Raw genomic sequence first — 27,759 nt, forward strand, 5'->3', positions numbered from 1 at the left:
GTCTACATTTCTGGTGCCCCTATTATAGAAAGGATATTATGAAACTAGAAGGAATACAGAAAAGATTTATTAGGATGCTACCAGGACTTGATGGTTTGAGTTATAAGGACAGGCTGGATAGACTAGGGCTTTTTTGTCTGGAGTGCAGGCGGCTGAGGGGTGATCTTACAGAGGTTTATAAAATAATGAGCGGCATAGATAGTCAATATCTTTTCCCAAAGGTAGGGAAGTTTAAAACTAGAGGGCATAGGTTTAAGTTGAGAGAGGAGAGATACAAAAGGGTCCAGGGGGCAATTTTTTCACACAGAAAGTGGTGAGTTTTTTGAAGGAGTAACCAAGAAGGTAGATGAGGGCAGTTTTTTTTAAAGGGCCCATATCCCTCTACACCCATTTTTTCGATGTACTGTCTAAACGCTTTTTAAAAGACAAAATTGTACCCATCTCTACTGGTACCTCTCGTAGCTTGTTCCAGATACTTAGCACCCAGCATGTTAAATTTGGCAACTCTACCTGCAAGATGGGAAGTGTCCACTAAAGGCAGAAAAGTGCATTTGTAGAAAGTAATGCAAGGAGTTCTTACCTGGGCTCCCACCAACTGTAATAGTGCAGAGTTCACAGGTAACATGTCTATATCGGTATTGATAGTGGTTTGGTCAAAAGGGCAGGCCTTGCGATGGAGCTTGTTGAGACACATCTTGCAGACTGTGTGTCCACAGCCTAGGCTGATGGGCTTGCGAATGTTCTCATCGAAGGTCTGGCAGCAGATTGGGCAGGAGAGGAAGTCTGTCCATTGTGGAGCCTGCACAGGCATTGTGGCGGTGACAAATGGGGAGATTCCAGTGGAATCAAGCTGTCAGTAACACAGTCTCATCGACATAGTCTCAGAGTTCATCGTATAACGCATCATCTGCAACCAAAGACAAACACGTCAAAGTGACTCACATGTAAAACTGTTCAATATAAATGTGAAACAACAGAGTTTGATTGAATTATAATTCAATCATTAAAACAATTACTGAGCAGTAATGCATTTGAGAGGCAACATAGTTATCTCACAATAAGTGATTAGGCAACAGCAGGCAGGCTTGCAGGAGGATGAGAAGATTGTGGAAGCTGTGTTTTAAGGGCCCAGGGAAGAATGATTTGGAGCAAGAAACAGTGTATAGGTTTTCCTCAACACAGTGAAGGCGTTGGGAGAAGGAAGAGTGCATGGAACAGTGCATTTCAGCTCAAAGCAAAACTAAAAGTGGAAACTTGAGAGAAGCCCTAAGCACACTAGTACCATTGAAGTGGCAGAAAGACACATAAAGAGGGGGAAATGGAGAGAGGACAAGGAGGAAGAGAAGGAACATAATCTATCTGCTTGTAATTCAACCACAAGTGTTAATTCATCACACGTTCACAACATCACTGGCAGCAAGTGGCTTCAGGACAAGACGAGAAGCTGGAGAATTGCAGAATCCTGAATGACTGAACAACCCTTCTTGGGGCAATTAGGGCTGGGCAACAAATGCTGACCTTGCCAGTGCCACCCACATACTATCAAAGACTTGTTAAAAATGTACCATGAAGTAATGAGTACAGCTCAGGGACCATCATTCAATTTATTTACAGTTTGGAGTTTCAGGACAAATCACACTTGCAGTGAATTTGAAGATAATGCCAATGAAGCTCTTTAACTCACTGCCTCAGATATCCCCCACTACCAACAGCCCAGGAACCATCAGTCTCTTGCTGGTTGCTACACCAAATCACAGCCAATGTGCATATTGCTCCAGGCTCTCCTCACAATCCAGGGTGCAGTGTTAGTCAGCTGATAGACAATGTCTCTCACACTGTTGTCTACATTTTCTCTCTTTCCACTGCAGCCTGTCTTGCCTACTTACTTTATTAATACTGCTACAGTCTGTGTTCTTTTCACATTTCTGCTTTGGTTCCTCCCAAAACTCTAAATGGAACCAACATGATCATCCCCCTCCCAACTGTAGTGGAGTCCAACTCTGATTCATTCCTGTGCAAAGGATTACAGCTATGAAGCACCTGTTCTTGGCTTTTCTCTTTTACAACTTACAGACTTTTGACACCTGCAGGAATTACATAGAGGAGTCACCCTGATAGTTCCAAGTTGGTGGTAATGCTCCACTCATGCCTTTTTCTTGCCCTCTCCATCACCCCCATAGCAAATTCATCTTTTCTTTTCTCCCTCATATACTATTCCATCTCAATTACTACACTTGGAAGCAAGTTCCACAATCTCACCAATCGCTGGTCAGTCTACAAAAGGTGAACACTGGTTCAGAAAAGGTACATCTGAGACCAAACCTTTTATATAGGCACTCAGCTCAGAATCAACATCACCCACTATGATAATATCACTGGACCAAGCTAATTCTCTGGGACATGGATTCAAATCCCACCACATCAGCTAGTGGAATTTATATCCCGTTAATAAATCTGGAATATAAAGTTCGTCTGAGAAATGGTGACCATGAAACCTTTGTTGATTGTTGTAAAAACCCATTTGGTTTACTAATGTCCTTTAGGGAAGGAAATCTACCGTCCTTATCTGGTCTGGCCTACATACGACTCTAGATCCACAAGCAACCTGGGTTACTCTAACCACCCTTTGAACTGTTTAGTTCACGGGCAATTAGGGATGGGCAATAAGTTCCAGCAAAACCCACATCACATGAAAGAATTTAAAAAAAACAAGTCCCCCTTTATGTGGGCTTCTCTCTAACTCTGTGGTCAGATTTGCGTATGCCCTCTGGCCTCAGACTTTACTGAACAAAAGAAGAGCCCATGGAATTCCAGAAGACAAAAATCTGAGAGTTTGATTCTGAAAGCATTTGTTTCCTGTACTATAAGCCACAGTGTTACAGCTTGATACCACCACCCCCCGCCCCAATTCTCCGATCTGTGACGCCAGCTCTCAGTGGAGTGTGGGTCAAACAGCTGCAAAACCACAGCCCTAATTCTCTTCCCCATGTGCCTGGTGACCTTGACTACACCTCATTACCCTCCTCTCCCGTGACATGGAAATATAATCCAACAGTAGAGCACCTGACTGGTCAACAGGACACATCAGCTTTTTCTCTGCTGCCATGAGACTTTTGAAAGGACCTATTTATATTAAGTTGATCTCTCTCCACACCCTCGCTATGTATGTAGCACTACATTCTGCACTCTCTTCTTTCCTTGTGTTCGGTATGCTTTGTCTGTATGGCGTGAAAGAAACAATACTTTTCACTGTATACTAATATATTTGACAATAATAAATCACATCAAACAAACCACTCATCCAATCAAGCATAAACTACTGATATTTCTCCAACTGCTCAGAATTTATCTCAGACATTGTAGTCGCCTCAGATTTCTACAATGCCAAGTTAAAGCCAATTGTTAGTCTGAAAGCTAGTTAATGGAGACCTTTCGCATATGGTCACTCTCTTACTCATGCAGGTTAGCATAAATAAAACATTTTTATAAACAAAATAAGCATTTGTGCAGCATCTTTCACAATCTCAGGATACGTCAAAGCATTTTATAGCTAATAAATTGCTTTCGTAGCCAATGTGGAAAATTTGTGCAAAGCAAGGTCCCAGATAGCAATGAGAGAATGAGTAGATGATTTGTTGGGTTACGTGTTAATCTGAACACTGGGGTGAAGTCCCCTGCTCTCTTTCACAATATTTCTATTTTAGGGTACCTCACATCAGCTGAGAAGGCAGACAGGGCCTGGATTTAACATCTTAACTGAAAGATGAGTCAGGCAATGCAGCATTCTCTCAGTACTGCACTAGAATGTCACGCTTCATCAATAAGTGCAGAAACAAGAATCAGAGAAAGAAAGATGACAGGCGTGGCAGTACAGAACCGTTCCTAATAAAGCCCCAAGGGAACTGGTGTGGAAAAAAAAATCAAAATGTCACTTCATTGTAGCATAGGGCACTCTTTGACAACATGTTTGATGCAGAACAGGGAAAGGCCAATCTGTGCATCTAGTCCATGTTGTACGTGAGCCTCCTCCCATCCTACTCCATCTCACCCCGTCAATATACCTTTCGACTTGCTTCTCATACGTGCGTTTATCTCGCTTCTCCATAAATAGGAAGATAGGGCTTAGGAACAAGCATAGGCTCTTTGGCCCTTTCAGCCTGCTACGCCATTTAGGAATAATAATATCATCACAGCTGATCTGGTTAGGGGTCTGACCTCCACCTTCCTGCCTACCCACTAAAGCCTTTGCCTGCCAAGAATCCATTCAACTCAGCCCTAAATAAATTTAAAGATCCAGCTTCCACTAAGTACCTTCTGGGGACAAGAAATTTTCTATGAACTGCTTCTAAACATGTCTTTTCAAACATGTGACCAAATCTGTATTCCAGATGTAATCTCATCAAGGCCCTGTACAGCTGCAGTAAAATTTCCCTATTTTTATATATCTTGTTGCATCTATGCTACTTACCTCAAACATTTCATGTTGCTCTCTCCAAATTCACAATACCCTCTGAATAAGGATATTTCTCCTGAACTCCCTGATGGATTATTAGTAACCATTTTATAGTTACATGCTAGAAGTAAAATAGAAAAATGCTGGAAATATTCAGCAAGTCTGGCAAGTCTTTGAAGAGGAACATAATAAGAACATAAGAAATAGGAGCAGGAGTAGGCCATCTAGCCCTTCGAGCCTGCCCTGCCATTCAATAAGATCATGGCTGATCTGAAGTGGCTCAGTTCCACTTTCCCGCTTTCTCCCCATAACCCTTAATTCCCTTGCCTACCAAAAACCTATCTACCCATGTCTTAAATATATTTAGCGAGGTAGCCTCCACCACTTCAACGGGCAGAGAGTTCCAGAGATTCATCGCCCTTTGAGTGAAGAAGTTCCTCCTCAACTCCGTTCTATACTGTCCCCCCCCTTATCTTGAGGCTGTGCCCTCTAGTCCTGCTGTCCTTTCTGAGCGGGAAGAATCTCTCTACCTCTACCCTATCCATCCCCTTCATTATCTTATACGTCTCTATAAGATCCCCCCCCTCATCCTTCTAAACTCCCGAGTACAAACCCAGTCTATTCAGCCTCTCTTCATAGTCCAACCCCCTCATCTCTGGTATCAGCCTAGTGAACCTCCTCTGCACTCCCTCCAAAGCCAAAATATCCTTGCGCAAGTGCAGCGACCAAAACTGCATACAGTGCTCCAGCTGCAGCCTCACCAGTGCCCTGTACAGTTGCAGCAAGACCTCCCTGCTTTTATATTCAATCCCCCTCGCTATAAAGGCCAACATACCATTTGCCTTCCTGATCACCTACTGCACCTGCGGGCTGGGTTTTTGCGACTCATGAACAAGGACCCCCAGGTCCCTCTGCACCATAGCATGCTGCAGCTTTTCACCCTTTAAATAGTAATCCCTCCTACTATTATTTCTGCCAAAGTAGATAACCTCTCACTTGCTAACATTGTACTTCATCTGCCAGGTCCTCGCCCACTCACTTAGCCTATTTAGATCCCTCTGCAGACTTTCCACACCCTCCGCACAATTTGCTTTTCCACTCATCTTCGTGTCATCAGCAAATTTCGACACCCTATACTCAGCCCCCTCCTCCAGATCATCTATATAAATGGTAAATAGTTGAGGCCCCAGCACCGAACCCTGCGGCACTCCACTAGTCACCAACCGCCAATCAGAATAGCACCCATTGATACCAACTCTCTGCCTCCTATTCGACAACCAATTCTCCATCCACGCTAACACCTTACCGCCAACTCCATGCCCCCTAACCTTCTCAAGCAACCTTTTGTGCGGCACCTTATCAAACGCCTTCTGAAAATTGAGAAACACCACATCCACCGGTTCCCCTCTCTAGTGTTGCAATCAATAGCCATTTGTAGTTCTGGTCAATGATCATCAACTTGGAAATGTTATAATCTGTTTTCTCTCTCCACAGAAGCTGCCTGACCTGCTGCATTTATCTAGCATTTACTGTTTTATTTCAGATTTCCAGCATCTGCAATATTTTGCTTTTGTGTTAAATTTATGGGTGTGAAGTCTGAATTTTATGTTGCTCAGGCAAGAGCCTGATCGGGAAGCACCTGAAATTCGAGAAAACATTGGGCACATGTCCCACATCGTCACAAGAGTTAGAGGTGCACCTGCCAACAATAAAGCTGGCAATTTAGCCCATTAAGGGGCCAACTGAATGCAGTTTTACATGGCCCATCAGCTTTTACAATCGGCAAGCGGTCCGATTAGCCATAACGTTTTACCTGCAACCTTGATCCAACACGGGATGAACTGTCAGGGATGAAATAAAATTTAAAAAGGGGTTTTTTGGACTGAGGTTTGTGCTCGAACGTGCTACCCAAACATGCTTTGTAGCCTTTTTCCATCACATTTGATTTTTTTTTTTACATGTCTGTAGCTGCCCGAGACAGCTCCACATTGAAAGTCCCCAGCCCCTGAGGGGGTCCATTAGAAGCGCCAGCTTGTATCCCTCCTTTTTCCCCGCACTTTCTTCCCACTCTCCCCCTCACAATGGTCACATACACAATGGACCAACACTGCCAAGGGAGCCAGTGAGATTCTAGATCATGGTTAGTCATAGATTGTGAAATGTAACCCAACATCAATCTCCAAATAGGAAATTCCGACTCACTTGAGAGATAAGAAAATGGGGAGATTTCTAAACCAATTCTGCAGTATGTTTGACAAGTCCTGCATCCAAAGCAAATGTAGGTATTCCCTTGTGTTCTAATCGTACATGTTCATTTTACTGCAATTAGTGAACATTTCGCTAAATGTTTACTGTTTAGTCACAGTGCCCCCCTCTATTATTGTTTGGGCATACTTAAACACATATACCAATAGCCATTTTATAACTGTACGTGCTCAATCTGTTTTTTCACACTGCCACTTTGCTTATTCTCTCTCCTGACTGCACTATCATTCCCCAAAGCCCCTTGTTGCTATTACTGACTCCCCTTTCCGTTACTTCTGAGCGCCCACTGCCACCCTCCCCCTCCAACCCCCACCCCACTCCCCCGCCAGCCCAAGGGCTCTCCTGAACCCCTTGCTGTCTTTCTGGTTGGACAAAAGGACTTAAGGAAGTTCTCTCACCAGCTCTCCATTAACCAGAAGGCTCTCTGCTCTCTATGACCTGAAGGTGGGACTGGACATAAACAGACCAGTAGGAGCACTTAAAATGGCGAGGATTAAATTAATACAATTAAGCTAACAAAAAAAAGCTGCTAATCGGAGTAGGGCCGACCAGGAACTGGGCTGGGCGGAAACATTCCTTTTAAAAGGTCAACTGTCTTTCAAAGAATGAGGAAATAAATACTCTTTCATCCATTACTTGGTTGGTTCCCAAAGCAGTGCAAACATGGTTGATTGGTCACTGGGGGCCTACACCTTCAGGGCCAGTTTGCAGCAGAGTCACATTTGAGTCTTGCTGTCCTGATCTGTCAAAACATTGTGGAAGTTTGTGGAAAAAGATACAAAAATCTGAGGTCACATACCAACCGACTCGAATACAGCATCTTCCCTAATGCCAAATTTTGGTTGGACCTACCTCACACTAAGTTGATTTTCTCGACACCCTAGCTATGACTGTAACACTACATTCTGCACTCTCTCCTTTCCTTCTCTATGAACATTATGCTTTGTCTGTACAGCATGCAAGAAACAATACTTTTCATTGTATACTAATACATGTGCCAATAATAAATCAAATCAAAAATGTTAACCAAATCAGACTGCCTTGAAACGAGATCGCAAGAGGGACCCACCACACGTTGGGCCAGGTAGTAGTAGCCTGGATACGAGTAGGGTGAGCCAAAACCCACATCTCTAGGGTCCTGCCCCAAAAAGGCAGCAACCATTGGAGGAAAGAAAAGAAAAATTTGCAACAATAAAACACCTTTCATGATGTCCCAAAGCATTTTGCAACCAATTAATTTTGAAGTATAGTCTTTGTCGTAACATAGGAAAAATAGCAGCAAGTAGTACACATCCAGGTCTCAGAACCCACAAACTGCAGTGTGGTAATGACCAGAAAACCTGTTTCAGAGATTTTGATTGAGGGATAATATATTGGCCAGGGCAGTGTCAGAACTCACTTCTTCTTTGAAATAGAGCCATGAAATCCTCTACACCTGACAGGTCAGCCAGTTTGGTTCACCTGAAAGAAGACATCTCAGACAGATGCAGTACTCCACTGGCCTAGATTATGGGCCTCCATCATTTTGAGTCCAATTTATGGGAACCAAAATGCATAACATGGTGGCAGCAGGGCCACCATGTGAGTAAAAATTCAAACATTTGAAACAAATTTAATGCCAAATTAGGTTAAAAAGCAACATAAATTAGTGTCAGAGAAAGAGGAAATAATTCTGGAGTGAAGAGAGTGGAAACAAAATAGCTACTGCAGCAGTAAATACACAATTCCAGCCCATGATCAATTGGGAGGCTGATGATGTTGTAGGGGCATTTAAGAAGTTTAAACAAAAGTACAGAGTGACATTCATTGGTTTTGTAAAAAGCACTAGTGAAAAAGGTCAGCTACATCCTTCTGGGCGCATGAAGTAAAGTTACATTTGTTTAATTGCTGAGTGAAGGCGTCAGCGTAAACCTAGGCAAATTTTCTTGAAACACATTTCCAGCCAAAATCAAATCAGCAAATCTACTGATATGAATTTCAAGAATGGAGGCAGGAATCAGGCAGGAATCAAGAATGGAGGCATGTTGAAATTTTCATAACAACGCTGAAAAATGCAGCCAGAAAATGTAAATTTAGAAAAACGATTAATCATTAGAACGATGATATTGACAGAGAGGTGTTTTTTAAATGATTAAGGATAATATTGTTGCATTATTTGTAAAGAACTAGGAACTAATTATGCGAATACATATCCAGAGGGGGCCACGTTCAATGTCGTGCTGCAATGATGTGCCAAATAACAGTATCAGACTTCCAGCCACACTGAAAGCAGAAAGGAATACACTTATTGCAGCTCCAATATTTTGAGACTGAAGTGTGATTATTTCTCATTAATGGGAACCAAAAAACATACTAGATCTTCTGACTCCAAAAGCAAGAGCTCTATCAACTCAGCTTCACTGACAAAACCCTCAACTAATTTCCAAAGAAAATAAAAGGCAAATTCTACCAACCATGCGATATCGCTACTCGCTGGAAGAAATCTGAGATATGCAGAAAGCACCAGCATTCAGATAAGTAAATGCAAATAGCCTTAGTCAGAAAGAATGAGGGCAAAGGACTGCATATCCACATACCAAACATAGCTCAGTCTGATACCACTCCTGAATAAAAGAGTTAGACAGGAGGGGCATGTGGATCAAAGCGGTGGTACGTAGTATTTACATCATTCTACAGCTACCAGAGATTGCGTAACAGGCTTCTCCAATCCTAATTCGCACAAATCTCGTTCACCCATTACTTCCCTGCTCACCGACCAACAGTGGCTACTGGCCAATGCCACCTTGATTTTAAAAATCTTATTCTAGTTTTCCAGCTCTTCTCTCACGTTGGCCCACCTTCTAGTCCTACTTAAGACATAGTTCTTCTGGAGCCATACGAACAGGAAGACTTTGCCACAAGTCCCAGTCCATCACAATCGCTCTTGTTCCAGCCCAAGTATGTCCACCTCTTGAAGATTCTCCTTAAAATGACTTCATCAGATCTTCTTTGGACAGCCCCATCTTCTTCTTCCATCTGGTGATGGTCATTATACAGCCACTCTGGCTCATCCATCTGGTAGCTGAAATACGTGTCCTGCCAATATCAGTCACCTCCCCGCCATAACATAACAGAAACATTGCCAGCCAATCCCTTGTAGCGCTTCTTCGTTATCTCTCCTTGTGATGCCCATGATCTACATAGGCAACACTGGGTGAAAGACATTCAACTTGTGACATCTTTGTTGTTCTCTTCCATGTTTCACTGGCATAGATTGTGGTTGGTATTGCTATGGACATGGAGAATCACAGCTAAAGGCCGTGTTGATGGTATTGAATGCCCAGTCCAAGTTGGTCATTGATTCCTACATTGCCTTCACTGAAGATGCTGCTTCCTGGGAAGAGGAACTGGTTATGTCCTCAATGTTCTGTTACTCATTAGTGATGGGAGGGTCTCGTTGTTGCCCAGCCATTACTCATGTAAACAAACCACGGCACTGGTATTCATCAAGAGTGCATGAATCTTTGGCAATATTGTCTGCGAAACAGAGAGGTGTTGCCAAAGGGATGCCGAAGTCCCATGCACCTAATGATGAAATCAATAACCAAGAGGAAAAGGAATGGGGAGAGAGTACACAGGTTAGTGTACTCCTGTGAGGATCTTGATGGGAGTCTGTGGTGCCCTTGCTAGTATTGATGCAGCAACTGAAATCACAAGACTTTTGAAGATGTTAATAAGCTGCTTTGGGATGCCATGTTGTCTTGCAACATACCATAGTGGCTGCTGGTGGATACAGTTGACAGCCTTCCTGAACTTAATGAGGTTGATAACAAGTGTCTCCCAATATTGTAGGCTCTGTTCTATAATATTCCTAAGCGTAAAGATCTGCTCACTGTATAATTTACCACCATCATGGAAACCTGCCTGCTCTTCACAAAGGAGTCTGCTTTCAATCTGTTGAGCAGCACTGTGCTGAAAACTTTGCCAGGTATTAACAGCCATGTTACACCCCTCCAACTGTTGCAGTCAACGAGATTCCCTTTCTTTGGCAACTTGTCTCCAGTTGTCCGGGACATCGTCAATAGTCCCGATCTTGTTGAACAGGGTCCATGAGCTCGTTATGACATTGTTCTTGCCATGTTTCAATATCTCTTCTGGTATCCTATCAATGCTACATGTCTTGTTCTTTGTCAGGTTCTTGATTATCTTTTGGTCTTGCAATTTCTCCAAGGTTGGTGTTTAGCTGTTGAAGTATGGTGCTGTTGTTGAATCAAATATGGAGTTGGTTGAGGGTCTCTGGAAAGTGTTCCACACATCATGTCTCCTGCTCCTCGGCCATCAGAGCATCCTGCCCTTTGTTGGTACGGAGGTGGTACTTCTTGCCAGTTAGTTCCTGTTTAATATCTCGGAATCTTTCCGATTTGCCATTTCCTGTGCCTCCCTCCCTTTTAACTCTATCCATTCTCGTTTGTCTCTCCCGCAGCTCTTCTTCACGATTTTTTTTTGAAAACAGAAGTCGTTTCATATACTTCTCACTGTCGCTCAATGTTCTTTTTTTGTTCCCTCTGGCGTTTCCCAGATCTTTATCACTCCACCATGGGTGGCCATGTCTTCAGCTATCAGCTGCCGCTCCCGCCCACTTCCCCACCTCAATCCGTTGCCCCCCACCACTGGAAGATCCTGTCGGCACGAAGGGCTGGAAAATCCTGGCAGTACATGGCACAGTGGTTAGCACTGCTGCCTCAGTGCCTGGAACCCGGGTTTGATCCCCAGCTTGGGCCACTGTCTGTGTGGAGTTTGCATATTCTCTGCGTGTTTGCATGGCTTTTCTCCGGGTGCTCCAGTTTCCTCCCACAGTCCAAACTACATGCTGATTAGGTGCATTGGCTATGCTAAATTCCCGTTCAGCATACCCAAACAGGTGCCGGAGTGTGGCATCTAGGGGATTTTCATAGCAATTTCATTGCAGTGTAACTATAAGCCTACTTGTGACGAATAAATAAACTTAAAAACAAGCAAGCATTTGGTCACTGTCCTAATATCTCGGTATAAAAATATGCTTGATAACAACCTGTGAAATGCCTGGGGATATTCCAATAAAAGGCAAACACAAAGTTTTTGTTGTCACTCTGATTTGCTTCCCCCTCCCCTCAACTCTAGAAGAGACAGTTGCATAATGCAGGAGTGTGGGGGAGTCTCTCATCATCAGAGAACTGCTTGTTGCTAATTGATGTCTTAAAACGGCAGTAATGCCCTAGATTATCCATTTCAACAGCACAATCTCAGTGGAAGTGTCCCAGTATTAATCGGGTCAGATGGTACAGCTTCATATGAGCCAGGAAGAATAAAGCCATGCAAGTGAGAACACAATGCTGAGACTAAAACGCCCAGATCCTAGTCCGGCAAATCTTGCAATTAGGGTTCAGAATTGGGGAAGAGAAAAGGGTCAGCATCTTTCATTTCAATCCCTTCGAGATAGATCACTGGAATCCTCTATTTGATACAGCAAACTGAATTAAAGAATTGGGGAAAAATAACTAGAGGAACTCTAAATTATTGAAAAGTGCAGTCGCCTGTGGCTCAAGATAAAAAGTATAGCACAGGAACAGGCCTTTAAGCCTGTGCCGATCATTTTGCCCATCATGATGCCTTAACTAAAAACAAACTTTCTCCCTTACTTGGTTAATATCCTTCTATTCCCTCCCTATTCATGTACCCAAGCAGATGCCACTATGGTATAAGGATGGATGATTTTAATATATTCATTCATAAAACCAAGAAATAGGAACCAGAGTAAGCTATTCAGCCCTTCAAGCTTGCTCCGCTGTTTAATAAGATCATGGATGATATAACACTCACTAAGTCCACTTTCCTGGCTTCTCTCTGTAACCCTTAATTCCCGACTGATTAAAAACCCATCAATCTCAGCTTTGAAAATACTCAAGGACTTGGCTTCTTCACCTTCCTGGAGTAAAGAATTCCAAAGATTCACCACTCTCAGAGAATAAATTCTTCCTCAAATTGTCTTAAATGAACACCCCATTATTCTGTGTCTATGCCCTCTGCTCCTACACTCCCCCATGAGTGGAAACATCCTCCCAACATTTACCCTGGCTAACCCCCTAAGAATCTTATATGTTTCAATCATTTTGCCTCTTATTCTTCAGAATTCCAGGGGGTACAGACACAACCTGTTTGATCTTTTCTCATATAGCAGTCCCTCCTTACCCCGGAGCAGCCTAGCAAAGGCAAAAATAATGCGGATACCGGAATCTGATATAAAAAATGCTGGAAAGTTTCAGACAGTTTCTGTAGAGCCAACGTTTCAAGCCTGGATGACCCTTCACCATCCTAGCAAACCTCCTCTGTTCTGCCTCCAATCATAATATACCTTTCCTTAAATAAGGGGAACATATTCATATAAGCATTCTAAATGTGGCCTTGCTAGTAGCTAGCAGAACTGCAGCAATACCTCTTTACTTTTATATTCCAGCCCCCTTGAAATAAAAACCAGCGTCCCATTTGCGTTCCCTATTACCTTCTGCACCTGTGCACCAGCTTTCTGGGTTTCATGAACAAGGACCCCCAAGTTCCTTTGTCTCTCTCCATTCAAATAACAACATGTTAAATAAAGAATGTGCAAGGTTATGGAGCGAAGGCAGTGGTGGGGGGTGCGGGGGAACAACAAATAGATAGAATGCCCTTCCGAAGAGCAGTGCAAACTTGATGGGCCAAATGGCCTCTTTCTGCACTGTAATTTTAGATGAACGATCTGTATAATTGGGGAAGGTTTCACGTGTTTAGCCAAATATATCGCGCCTCCACCAGCACTAGGATTCAGTCAGATTTTTGAAAAGAACACCCAGGTATAGACAACAATGATCACAACAACAACTGGTGCTTATATGGCACTAAAATGATTTTTGCTATGGGAGAAAATCTTGCATGATTTCCAAATCGCGCTTGTCCAACATAAATGTGTGACATGATTATCCTTGTGCCCTGCCAGTGATGTAGCACATTTCCCGACACTATGTCGGGAACATCATTTCTATTCAATAGCATATCGTTGTCAGTCTTCTCCATCTGAATCACTCCTCCCTCTGTAAGAAAGTCCATTCACGTTGGCGTGAGGGCAGGCCAGCCTGAAACCCAACTGGACTCCCAAGGAATGCAATTGGTCAGCAGATCTTGCAGGGGTACTCACGTAAGTGCATCACTTACAGGGGAAATCAGTGCCTGAGCAGAGGAGGTTTGCATGGTGGATGTGTGTGTGTGCGCGCGCGGTGGAGGTTGCTGGTGAACTATTGTGCACTGGGGCGGCTTTTGAAAATGGTGCTTTGATCTTTGAAAAATTATGTTGTTGGCAGGATATGCTCAATCTGTGGGACCCATCCCTTGCTGTTTTATTTCTGTGCCCTGAAAGATGTGGCGAAGAAAGCCACTAGTTCAACACCACTTTTTCCACTTACTATCTGCCTTTGCCGAATTTAGGGAAAATTTAGGGACAGAGATGGAGAATCAGAGAGTTTTTAGGGAAGAAACCACAAGACTCCTCATATAAAATGACCACAAAAGGGATGGCCAATGCACACAACAGCTACTTCCTTCCAGTTCAGCAAAGGAAAGCAAAATTAATCTGATACTTCCGAATTTTGATCAAATGAAGTGATGATTTGTAGTTTCCCTCTAAACTTTCACAAATGCATTTACCATGGGTGAAATTATCCTGGAAAGTGGGCAGGAAAGGTAGGGTTGAAGACGCTGACAGCAAGATAGCTTTCTCTGCCAGGTCACCTTGGACTTAATCTGGAAAACATAAAGGAATGGGTTCCACAACATAAGTGTGGCAGGCTTATAAGGGCTCAGTTTATCCTCAATCCCTCAGAGATTGGGGGCCATTTTTAAAAGGTGTCCCAACTCACTTGGAATCTTATTCTGTACTGTTAATATGGTATGGCTATAAGGAAAGAGGATTGCTGAAGAGTATCAATGCATATCTTGTGGGCATGTTAAGTGAGGAAGCCTTCATGAACTGGCCCACTCACTTTTCTAAAAGTAGCATACAGTGGCACAGTGATTAGCACCGCTGCCTCACAGTGCCAGGGACCTGGGTTCGGTTCCCGGCTTGGGTCACTGTCTGTGTGGAGCTTGCATATTCTCTGCATGGGTTTCCTGTGAGTGCTCCGGTTTCCTACTACAGTCCGAAAGACTTGTTGGTTAGGTGCCATGACCCGAACAGGTGCTGGAGTGTGGCTACCGGGGGATTTTTGCAGGAAGTTAATTGCAGTGTTAATGTAAGCCTTACTTGTGGCTAATAAATAAACTTTAAAAAAAAACAGTTTTGCTGATCCAGCTTGCCCTACTATAGTGCAGAATATAGCCATTCAGCACTGACTTTGACAGGGCATCTTATCCAGGCCCTATCCCTACATTTTTAACTCACTAATTCCACAAACCTATATATCCTGGGACACTATGTAGCAATTTAGCATGGCCAATCAACCTAACCTGCTCATATTTGGACTGTGGGAGGAAACCTGAGTACCTGGAGGAAACCTACTTAGACACTGGGAGAGTATGCAAACTCCACACACACAAAATCACCCAAGGCTGGAATTGAACCCTGGTCTCCAGCACTGTGCTGATCACTTGCCACCATGCCAAAACATGGGAACACCGTCACCTGAAAGTTCCCCTCCAAGTCACTCACTGTTCTGATTTGGAAATATATCGCCACTTCTTCTCTGTCATTGGGTCAAATTCCTGGAACTCCCTCCCTAACAGCACTGTGGATGTACCTACACCATACAGATTGTAGCGGTTCAAGAAGGTAGCTCATCACCACCTTCTCAAGGGCAATTAGGGATGAGCAATAAATGCCTGTGACACCCACATTCCACGAAGGAGTCTTAAAAAGCCTGGAATTGTATCCAATACTCCTGATACAGCTGGGGGCCTAATTAGTGATTTAGAAGGATGTAGTCAGACTTCTTTGTTAATGTAGTCGATGCTTTTGTTACTGCTTTATCAATGTATCCTGCCATCTTCAAAGATTTGGAAATATGCACTCCCAGGGCCTTCTGGTCTTCCACAAATCTCAAACAAGTACCATTTAGGTAGACTGCTTCTCCATTGTTGTTTCAACCAAGTTACATCACTTCACATTTCTCTGTGTTGAAATACAACTTCCAAGTGCCTACCCATTTCACCAGTCTCTCTATGTCCTCCTGAAATCTGTTATCACCCTCCCCACTATTTGCTACATGACCAGATTTCATGTTATCCAAAAGCCTCAGGATTGTACTTTCTAGTCTCCTGCAACCTACGAAATTATGCTCTTTATACCCAAGTCCAGGAGATTTATATACAACAAGAAAAGCAGTGTCCTATTAGTGAGCCCTGGGGGACCTACTGCTCAGGCTCACTAGTAGGACTATTGCTGTCTCCTATTCCTTATACATAAGCTACTACTGACCCTTCAATACCTTATGGTTCTATTTTCCAAATTAAGTCTGCTAAGCTATAATTTATCCAATACCTTTTGCAAGTCTATTTGAATAGGCGGCAGAATGGTTAGCACTACAGACCCAGATTCAATTCCAGCCTTGGTGAATTTCCACATTCCCTTTGTCTGTGTGCATCTCCGGGTGCTCAAGTTTCCTCCCACAGTCCAAAGATATGTAGGTTAGGTGAATTGGCCATGCTAAATGCATGGGGTTAGGGTCTGGATAAGATGCTCTTTTGGAGAGTTGGTGCAGACTCAATGGGCTGAATAGCATCCTTCTGCACTGTAGGGACTCTATGAATTTCATGAATATTCATGACTACCTTTATCTTTTTACCTCAGTTGCTGAATTTTGGGCTCAGGGATTGCAAACTCTGCTAACTGGGTAACAGCCACAGTCCAACTGGCTTATTTTCTACCACCCTGGTGGTTGCATAATCTGACGATATCAGAGTTGTAGACCAACCACAGAATTCAGGCTGTTATCAATTCATCTACAGCAGATCAAGGCATGGAGCAAGGTAAACCCCCATCGTGGAGAGTCATTTGTGCAAAGTCACCTGCTCCTCCCCAGAACCTACTACACTGTGTCTCAAATTACTCATATACTGTATCCTAAACATTATTTTCCGACAGAAATCTGTTAAATTTGTGCTGGCTGCTTTGACTTGGTAGCCTGTTCCATGGACTGACCACTCACTCACTGAAATAATATTCCAAAATGCTGGCATAGCAGAGCTTGCCTGGCTCCCCATGGCCAGAAAATTGGAAGAATTAAAAACAAATGAGAACTATAAACAGATAAACTTACTCAGTTGATCCTAATCCCAAGCAGCAGAACATTTTCTCTGGGATTTTGTTGCTTTATTTTAAACTTGTCAAGTGGGGCAGGGTGGTTGGGAAGAGTGTTTTTTTTGCAGAATACTTCCTGCTTTAAAAAAAAACAAGACACCAAATGATATTAGAGGCTCAGTTTCCTGAGCACATGCTCCCCATCTGCTGGGAGTACCTATCAAGATTATACCCTATAATAAGTTTTCCTTCCTCTTTTGATGAAGAGATAGCACCAGCACAGGCAAAACATTGTTAACTTGGAACTTAAAGCAAAGAAACAGATCATTCAGCCCACTGAATCCATGCTGATCCATCGCGTTTGTGACAAATTTCCTTCTAACCATTTTACATAACCTTAACCTCATAACCTGCTGTTGTATTCTCCGTCATTTTTTCACTCTTTTAAACCTATCTGTACTAATCACCTTGCAGCACTCAATGGGCCGAATGACCTACTTCTGATGCTATCCCTTATGACATTACTACTCCTTAGGGTAGCAAGTTCCACATTCTTACCGTTTTCTGGAGAAAGATATTTCTCCTGAATTCCTCATATGATTTACTCATGCCAATCTTATAATTATGGCCCCTAGTTTTGGATTCCCCACATGATGTACCTCCCTTATTTTCTTCCACTCAATCAAACTCCCTTCAAAGTTTCAAAAATCTCCATTTGGTCAGTGGTTGGCATTTATTTCCCTCGAGAGGAAAAGCTTCAGTCTTATAATCTGCACCTCGCCAGTATAGAGACCAGTTAAAGGAAAAATAAAGGAAAGTCTGGAAGAGCATGCAAACCTCCAGGAACTCAAGCACCATAAAGAGATCAGGTACATATCAGTGACGGCAAACTGAGAAGTATGAATTCTGGCCTAGTTCCACGTTACAACTTCAATGCATTGCTAATTAGTACCTTGTCCTTCAGTATCGTACCAACCTGTAATTCACTGCGGTGTCAACACTGCCATTAACACCAGTGTAACCAGAGGGAACGGAATGTACAGTTACTGCAAGTGAAGCTTTCACCAGCGACAATAATCTGAGCTGCTCCTTTTAGGAGTGGGATAGCAGTCCCAGCCCCCCACAAGGTGTGACAGTGTGAATAATCATTCTGACATTTAACAGGCATGTTTTTCTCCATAGTCACAAACACACTGACTCACTAAGCATGAGCAAAGTTCACTAATGAACAGAGCTTCACTGATCGGAAACAGAAACTTAAATCAATTCCCCTCAGAATAGAACAGTGGAGGCATCACTTTCTTCAATCTCAGCCTCCTCCCCATGGGCTCACACTTCCCTGACAGACATACATGTCCTTCACCACCTCCTCATACTTCCCCTCCTGGTGGGCACCAAATACCCCTTGCTACACCCTCTGCACTGAAACTCTTCTCCTCTATGTAATCACCTCATGTAAGCGAATACGCATGCTGAACCTTCCCCAAGACTGAAATACACATCAACCCCGTATAACCACTCCATGGGCACTAATACCTCTTATCACACACCCACTCTCCCATACCAAAATACCTATCATCCCCATGTACCCTCCTCAATGAACCTACATATCTTCTGTCAAACAGAAGCACCCTTCACCCCCATGGCACAGAATATCCCACATCCATTCAACCCCCCCCCCCCCCCCCCCACACACACACACACACACACACACACACAGCACCCCTCCAAACAGGCCGAGTACCATCTCCACACTCCCACACATTCTTTAAGCTACCCTCTCCCTGACTTCCTTTAGTATCTCCCATGGATTCAGCCATCACTCTGTACTCTCTCATCCCCAACATTCAACAATTAAGTGTGCCTTCCTCTCCATGCAAGTGCTCCAGCTACATAACAGTTTGTTTTCCCCATGTTTTCTTTTATTTACTCGTGTCACAAGTAGGCTAATATTATTACCACAGTGAAGTTACCGTGAAAATCCCCAGGTCGCTACACTTCGTGCCTGTTCGGGTGCACCAAGGGAGAACTTAACATGACCAATGCTCCTTATCAGCACATTTTTCTAACTGTGAAAGGAAACCGGAGCACCCAGAGGAAACCCATACAGACATGGGGAGAAAAGTACACACTCCACACAGACAGTGACCCAAGCCAGGAATCGAACCCGGGTCCTGGCGTTATGAGGCAGCAGTGCCACATATATGCAACAAGGGATTAGGGGAACAATGGTGGGGCAGTGGTGGACTGGGCACCAAACGAAACAGGCACTTGACAGGTTGGAAATGCTGAGGCATAAATAGTGACGGGTATGGAAGCTTCCTATAGAGTCAGGATTTATTACTGGGAAATGAACCAGTCAGGCTTTCAGTATCATTTAAAAGAGAAGCATGCATAATAGTCACATGCCTAACTATAACAAGCGGAGCTGTGTCCTGTACACACAGGGACATGTGCTATTCCCTTCAATCCAAGCTATTAAGGAGTATATTTTTACTGATTCATAACTAACCTACTGACCTGCAGTATCCCGACTTTAAAATTCTCAACCTTGTTTTCAAATCCCTCCACAATTCACTCCTCCTTATCTCTATACTCTCCTCCAACCCAATCACCTTCAGATTTTGCGCCTCTTCAATTCTGACCTCTTGGATACTTTTAATTTTAAATCCTTCACCACCCGTGGTCATGCCTCCAGCTGCCTAGGCCCCAAGTCCTGGAATCCACTCCCTAAACCCCTCTACTTCTAAGTCAGCTGTCAAAAGTCTGTCTGATAACACTCCTGTGAAGCAATTTGGGGTGCTTTACCAAACTAATGGCACTATACGAATACAAGTTGTTGTTGCACCAATTGCCAGTGTTATAGGAACAAGATTTTTATAAGGCTCAATCATATTTAAGGCCTGGCCTCTAATCCAGTCCCAACTGAAGGGATGAATGGCTTTTTGCTCTGCTGGTTATGAAGGGGCTGAGTGAAATAGAATTGGAATAGTCTCATCTGATATTGTGTTGGATTATGGTTCAAAGATTAATGCAGGAACAGACAGGATTGGTGTTGCAGTAGGTGGCAAACTAAAAAAGTAATTGCATGTGTATGAATTTCCACACGAACTTCACCCTGGAACTAATTCATCTTGCACTTGCCTGAGGAAGGTTCTACTTGAGCACAGGTGGCATCATATGTATGTAACCCCATACTGTCCCTGTTCTGAAAGTGTTTGATGGGGACAGTATAAAGGGAGTTTTACTCTGTATCTAACCCCATGCTGTACTTATTCTGCAAGTGTTTGATGGGAACGGTGTAGAGGAACTTTATTCTATATCCAGCCCTGTGGGGTACTTGTCCTGGGGACTATGCAGAAGGAGCTTTACTCATCTAACCCCATGCTGTACCTGTCCTGGGAGTATTTGATGGGGGCAGTGTCGAGGGGTTTTTGTTCTATATCTAACCCGGTGCTGAACCTGTTCTGGAAGTGTTTGATGGGGGCAGTGTAGAGGGAGTTTTACTCTATAATCCATCCTATATCTGTCCTGGGAGTAATTGGCGGGAAAAATCAGACTGCTGTGAATCTTTCTGGAGCCAAAGAAGCTGAGAAAAATCTCAGATTCAAGGAACTATCAGCCACCACCCAAGTTCCACAAGAATGTTTGAGTGTGTGGAGATGTTTCCCGACTCTTTATAAACTGACTGTGGGCCCCAGATACTCTCAGTCTTGTTATTCATTGGGAATCTGAGCTCAGACTCTCCTTGTTCTATACCAATTTGCAGTTATGAGGGATACCGTGATCACAGCACTTCAGTGCATCAATAGAAGTTAGGGAGCTGACGCCATTGACAGGAGTTGGGTAAACTAACCAAGTAGCCTGTGAAAATCCCTGCCCTGCCATACTCCCAGTTTCGAATGTACAAGTCTTTACTGTACAAGGAGGAAAAGAAGCACTGAGGTCACATTGTGAGGTCTATGCAATTCCTCATGCTATTACCCTAATGACCACCCTCTTTACTTGCCTTTATGTTTCTATTGTCATGGGTGATATAACTGCAGCCCAAAAATGCACAAGAAATCTGAAACCACTCCAGCCACATCTGCTGCCTTTTCTGATTTATCCTGCATTTGCCTCTTGATTCTGCCAGTGTTCATCTCCAACCACTCTCACCCTCACTTCCAGCCTTCTTGCTGAAAACACAGGACTCATATCCTGTTAAGTCACTGTAGTTTTCCTCTTATGCTTTCTACCCCAACCTTAGATCTTATGCATTGGATTCCCAATGTCCCAAACAAAATGCTTTGCTGTCAGTGAAGTTCATCTGAAGTGTAGTCACTGTTATGGGAACTGCAGCAGCTAGTTTAGGCACACCAAGATCCACAAGCAGCAATGCGATAATGAGCAGTTGACTGCGATGGGGTGGTGGCGGTGGTGGGGGGGAAGCAGCAGCAGCTCAGGTGTGGCTTTAACTGAAAAGTTCTTTCAAAGAACTGATACGGGCATTTTTTAAAAATTTGTTCATGGGATATGGTTGTCACCGACTGAACCTGCATTTATTGCCCATCCCTAGCTGCCCCCCATTTCAGAGGCCATTTAAGAGTCAATCATATTGCCGTGGGTCTGGACTCACACGTGGGCCAGACCAAGTAAGGACAGCAGATTTCCTTCCCTAAAGACAACAGTGAATCAGATGGGCTTTTACAACAATCGACAATGGTGTCACGGTCATCATTAGACTTTTAATTCCAAAATTTTGCTGAATTCAAATTTCACTATCTGCAGTGGTAGGATTTGAACTCAGATCCCCTGAGCATTATCCTGGGTCTCTGGTCTCCACAGCCCTACTTCAAAACTAGGGCAATTGGATCTTTTATTTCCACATGAAAGCTAGTTGAGTCCTTGGTCTCTTCCGAAGGATGGCCCTTCTGACGCTACAGCACTCCCCAGGTTATGGGCTCAAGTCTCAGGATTGGAACTCTCAATGTTCTAACTAATGAGGCAAGAGTGTTACATAGTGAGCCACATTCTTGATTTACTCAAATTAATTTTACCAATAGCTTGTATTTACATAGTGCCATTAACATAGCAGAACATCAAACAAAATTTTGCCCAGAATTGAATAAGGAAATATTAAAAGCAGACAGTCAAGAGTTTGGTTAAAGAAATAAGTTTTAAGGGGCATCTGAAATTAAGTAGGAAGTAAAAAGATTTAAGGAGGAAGTTCTGGAGCTTAGGGTCCTTTGGCACTGAAGGGACCCATGGTCAAAACAATTCAAATCAGGGCTGTGTGAGAGGCCAGTACTGGAGGAACTCAAGCCTCTTGGAAGAGGGTGCAGAAGAAGGGAGGATGTGGCTATGGAGGGATTTGAAAACGAGGGTGAGAATTACTAAATGGAGGTACCAGTGTAGATCAGCAATCACAACGGTGACGGGTGAACAAGACTGGCCACGAGTTAAGCAGTAGTTTTAGACAAGCTCAAGTTGGTGGATAACGGGAACACACAGTGTGTTGCGAGTCTAGAGGTAAAAAAAAACATGGGTGAGGGTTCGGCAACCGATGAGCTGAGGAAGATGTGGAGTCCAGTGATATCAGATACACAACACGGTCTTACTAACGGCATGATCAGAAGCTCACCTTTGGATTAAATATGAGGTTGTGAACAATCTGGTTCAGATAGTTGCCAGGGAAAAGGGATAGAGTCAGTGGCAGCGTCTGAAGACAATGACTTTGCCAATTTCAATATTTATTTGCAAGAAATTTCTACCCATTCGTTAATAGATGTTGGACAAATGGAAAGAGAAGTTAGAGGCAGTAGAGGATTGAGAGGCTGCGGTGGTTACAGATTCCTCTGACTTCTACTTCCTGAAGCTAACCAGTATCATTATTCCATCTGCTTTCTCTATCGTACCGCAGAAAAAGATACTCCTTCACAATGTTTTGTCACAAACAGAATCCTTTCCATTGTTTCCAGCCTCATCATAGTGAATCTTGACAATTGCAGTCCTTTCCATCAGCAGTAGTGGCCGAACATTAGCCTTTAATTGTTGTTGTTAAAGGAGCAAACCCAACTGAAAATCTGGATTGAAGTCACATTAGTCAGTTTGGCGTTGCCGTCAAGCTAGCATCTTCCCAGACTTACAGGTGTTCACCTTCCTTCTGAATACCAGTCTCGAAGGTCAACACAGGGGTAGGCTTTCACCTGCTCTCTGGATACCAGTCTCCAAAGTCGTGAATGGGGATAGATGCTAAGTAAATCTGCAACTACCAATACCATGCCTAGGCTCTGTACCAGACAAAGCTTTCAGTTGGGACTTCAGCCATCAGTAAAGATGCATCCTAAGAAAATACTGCATGTGAAACAGATTGCCTGTCCACCATCTTACATAGATGGAAGGATGCTGATGATGACCCCTGCCTGGGGGTTCTACCACACCTTTACTCACATAAACAGCATGACAAGTTTCTGTACACTGACTGTGACCTGAAGTCTACAACTTTGTCCTCTGCTGCATTAGGGTCAACATAAACCAGCTCTAACAATTAAACTGACTGTGGGGTTAGTATAACCCAGCTCTAACACTAAACCTGACTGTGGGGTTAATATAACCCAGACCTAACAATTAACCTGATCGCAGGAAACTTTCCATTGGAGAACACGTGCTGTCCCCACTGTGTTTCTTCAGCTGGGGAAAATTCTAGCGTGCACAGACTAAATCACCAAAAGTAAAATAATCCACAGAACGCAGAAATACATACAAGATAATAGAAATGTCATTTATTAAATCATTTAAACTACAGCAAATCTAATTGTGATCTGTATGGGCTCCACCAGCAAGCAGGGTGTCACTCTCCAAGAACGACCACCCTCTTCTTTATTCTTCAGACAACATCAATTCTTTTCATCCTGTCTCTCATTCCAATTCTTACAATATTCTCCTTAATGCACAGCTGTTTTCAACATAATTTGGTGCTTGTTGTGTCAAAGTACATTTTCTGTATCAATTCTTATAGGCAACTACAAACTTGTCTTGGTCCCACCACACCAACGCCTCTTCTTTCTCAGGAGGAAATGTGGCATGTCTGCCTCAACTCTCGCCAACTTCAATAGATGCAACATAGATGGTTGTATCACAGCTTAGTATGGCTACTACAAGACTGCAAGCAACTACAATGGGTCGTGAATGAAGCCCAGTCCATCATGCAAACCAGCCTCCCATCCATTGACTTCCCGCTACCTCAAAAGCAGCTAGCATAATCAAGGATCCCAAGCACCCTAGCCAAAGTCTCTGCCACATTCCTCTGGGGAAAAAGATACAAAAGTCTGAGGTCACGTACCAACCAACTCTAAAACAACTTCTTCCCTGCTGCCATCAGACTTCTGAATGGACCTACCTTATATTAAGTTGATCGTTCTCTACGTCTTAGCTACAACTTAACACTACATTCTACATCCTCTCGTTTCTTCTCCATGAATGGTACGCTTTGTCTGTATAGCGTGCAATAAACAATATTTTTCACTGTATACTAATTAATACATGTGACAATAATAAATCAAATCAAAAACCAGCCAGCTGGGGCAGTCACTGAGAATTCATATCTATCCATTTCACTGAGAATTAATTTCTACCCAATTTACTGAGAATTTATATCTTTTCATTTCTATCACTTTCCATTCACCCTAGTAATTTGCCTGTCTATCTGAATGCTTATAAACATGATGTTTATTGTCCTGCTAGCCAGTCTTTACATTTGTCCTATCCAGTTATGCTCAGCTTATCGATCAACTAACCTAATTCACAATCATTCATGTCTTTTTTGATGTGGAGATAACATGGGTGATGTGTCCATGCACATGTCAGACCTTTCTCTGCTCTTCAACAAATGAACCCCTTGTCTTTCAGATGTCTGCAGCAATGACATCTCACCAACTGGGGCACTACGCTTTGAAACAAGTCACAATTAGAAAATCAATGGCTACAACAACCAAATACTGCAGACTCTGGAAATCCAAAATGTAAAGAGCAGTTGCTGGGATACACAGCAGGTCCAGCAGCATCTGTCGAGAGAGAAATGGAGCTCGCTTTTCAGGACTTTCCATTAGGATTTCTGATAAGCTTGTCAATCTGAAACTCTCTCCACAGAGTATTTCCAGAATTTTCTGTTTTTATTTATATGTTCATGGCTATCCAGTTTTCCCCCAAGTCACTGCCTGTGTTCTAGTTGATGGTTTAATCACAGAAACTACAGAGGAGGTCATTTAGCCCATTACATACTGGTTCTCCCAATGAGCAATTCACTGAGTCCCAGTTCTGGCCTTCTCACTGTACATTCTCCGTTTTCAGATAACAGTTTAACTCCCTTTTGAATACTTCATTGAACCTGCCTCCACCAGACTCTCAGGCAGTGCATTCCAGACCCTAACCATTCATTGTGTGAAACTGTTTTCCATCACATCAATCACTTTAAACCTGTGTTCTCTGGTTCTCAACCTTCCACTAATGGGAACAATTTCTCCTTTATGACTCAGCCTAAACTTTGAAAGATCTAGACAATCTCCATCATAAAAGTAGGAAATGTGGTAGCCAATTTGCACCTAGCAAACTCCCACAAAAGGGTCATCTGTTTGCGTGATGTTGGCTGAAAGATATATATTGACCAGGATGCCTGAAAATTCACTTGTTCTTCAAATTGTGCCCTGGAATAATTCACACCCAATGTGAAGGAGCAAGTGGGGCCTTAGTTTAAGGTCTCTTCTGAAAGACAGCACCTGTAACACTGCAGCACTCTCAGTACTGCACTGGGAGTGGCAGTCTAAATTCATGAGATCAAGTCTGACTCAGGGATAGGATGAAAACATTTGCGCCATCAAGGCAGCCATGGTTCAATGGAGAGCACCGTTGCCTGTGAGATGGGAAGTCGTGGGTTCACTAAACTCAATCTAGACTGACCCTCCCAATGTAGTACTGAGGGAATGCTGCACTGATGGAGTTGCTGTCAATTCCCACAAACTCTCAGTACTTCAATTCAGGATGTGAGCAATGGTGTTTTTTTTTAAATGAAAGGGAGCTGTGTGGTCTCTTCAGACTGTACGGTTGGGTATTTTAAAGTCTAACTCACAATTTATGGATTCAGCACTGGAAAACATAACACAATTACTAAAAACAACACAGACCATATCCCAATATATATTTCTCACAAATCTGGTACAGGAAAATGAAACAACAGATTAAAATGTACTTTATCTGAAAGTCATGGTCTTGAACTCATTCAACACATCCCCTCAAACAGTGCAATCATCTCAACCCTTCTCAAATACAGACCTCTCAGCTGTATATGAAGTGCCCAGCGTACAAGTATAGATCTAATAACAGTGGCACAGTGGTTGGCACTCTTGCCTCACAGCACCAGGGACCTAGGTTCAATTCCAACCTTGGGTCACTATCAATACGGAGTTTACACCTTCTCCCAAGCGTCTGCCTGGGTTTCCTCCCAAAGATGTGTGGGTTAGGTGGATTGGCCATACTAAATTGCCCCTTAGTGTCAGGGGATTTAGCAGGGTAAATGAGAGGTACGGGAATAGGGTCTAAACGAGATGGTAGTCGGTACAGATTCAATAAGCCGAATGGCTTACTTCTGAACTGCAGGAATTCTATGAGCAATTCTTCATGAGAACAGTAGCCCACGCAAACACAGCTTGGAACACACCAATGCAGGCATGAGGACAGCATGTCAACATGGGCACGGGGTGGAACATGCCAATGTGGGCTTGAGCAAATCACAACACAACTACAGAATACAACACAGCTCTACATTTAGATACAGGCACGATGTGACACACAAACAGGACAGTACCAAGATGCAAACAAGAGCTGGGACATACAAACACATGGTTTGGCACAAATGCAGGACTGAGCGCAGCACAATATACAAACCAGATGGGATGGCGGGGGGGGGGGGGGGGGAAAGGTGAAAACAACTCAGGCACACAAATACAAGGCAACGCACGCAGAGCAACGTTAAAGATAAGGGGGTTAAAACTGATGGCGCTATTGTTGCAGCAACACTGCCATGGCTTCACACATCAATCGAAATTATGCTTTCAATTTGGATTAGTCCTCCAGTCAGTCAACCTTGATCGTGTAAAGCAGGAGTCACTGCTGCTGCTGCCGGCAGTACTTCCACTGACAGCAGGCCGAGAGGCAGGCACTGAAACACTCATCACAGGCCCCGTTATTAACAAAGCCCCTTTCTGTCTGAAGCGGCCGGCCCAGCATGTCACAATCAGTGACCTTTCAGCTCCCCCCCCCCCCCTCCCCTCCCCTCCCTCCCTCCCTCCACCTACCTCACACTCCCTCCCACACAGGCCCGCGGCCTCCGAGCTGTGTCCACTCTCAGCAGCCAGGTCCTTCGGGGGCTCAGACAGGGAGAGGAGGAGGAGGAGGAGGAGGAGGAGCCCCCATCCCCACCCCCATATTCCTGCTGCCTTCCCACCCCCTCTCCCCGGCCCTAAAAGCCCCAGCAACAGGGCTGCGGGAAAGCTGCAGACCGGCTGCAACACCGCCCTCGCTCTTTGTCTTTAAAGACGCGTCTCCCCCTCCCCTCCCCTCCCTCCCCCCCGCCGCCGCCGCCGCGCCAGGCCAGGCCAGGCCTTCGGAGGGTTAATCCACCCCTGCCATTATTTAACACCCACTCTCCTCCCTTTCCCCTTCACCACAACTGCCCCTCAAAAAAAAAAGGGAAAACAGGCAGAGAATTTCTCAGCCCTCACATTAC

At 43.7% G+C, this 27,759-nt stretch overlaps 1 protein-coding gene across 5 annotated transcripts in view; it reads right to left on the reverse strand.

Moving 5' to 3' along the window:
* The window catches only part of LOC145347980 (roquin-1-like), a 108,115-nt gene that overhangs the window by 70,081 nt on the left and 10,275 nt on the right, over positions 1–27,759 (reverse strand). For 4 of the 5 annotated variants that reach the window (XM_080196045.1, XM_080196043.1, XM_080196047.1 and 1 more), the window contains exon 2: positions 581–907. In XM_080196045.1, coding sequence (XP_080052171.1) covers positions 581–811 — 231 coding nt within the window. In that variant the 5' untranslated portion in view covers positions 812–907. Of the gene's footprint in view, positions 1–580; positions 908–27,328; positions 27,393–27,759 lie in introns of those variants that run through there. The other variant, XM_080196044.1, reaches the window with a different exon arrangement.

The sequence above is a fragment of the Carcharhinus amblyrhynchos genome, chromosome 9, assembly GCF_965287045.1.
Source record: "Carcharhinus amblyrhynchos chromosome 9, sCarAmb.v2.hapA, whole genome shotgun sequence".
Taxonomy (NCBI): Eukaryota; Metazoa; Chordata; class Chondrichthyes; order Carcharhiniformes; family Carcharhinidae; genus Carcharhinus; species Carcharhinus amblyrhynchos.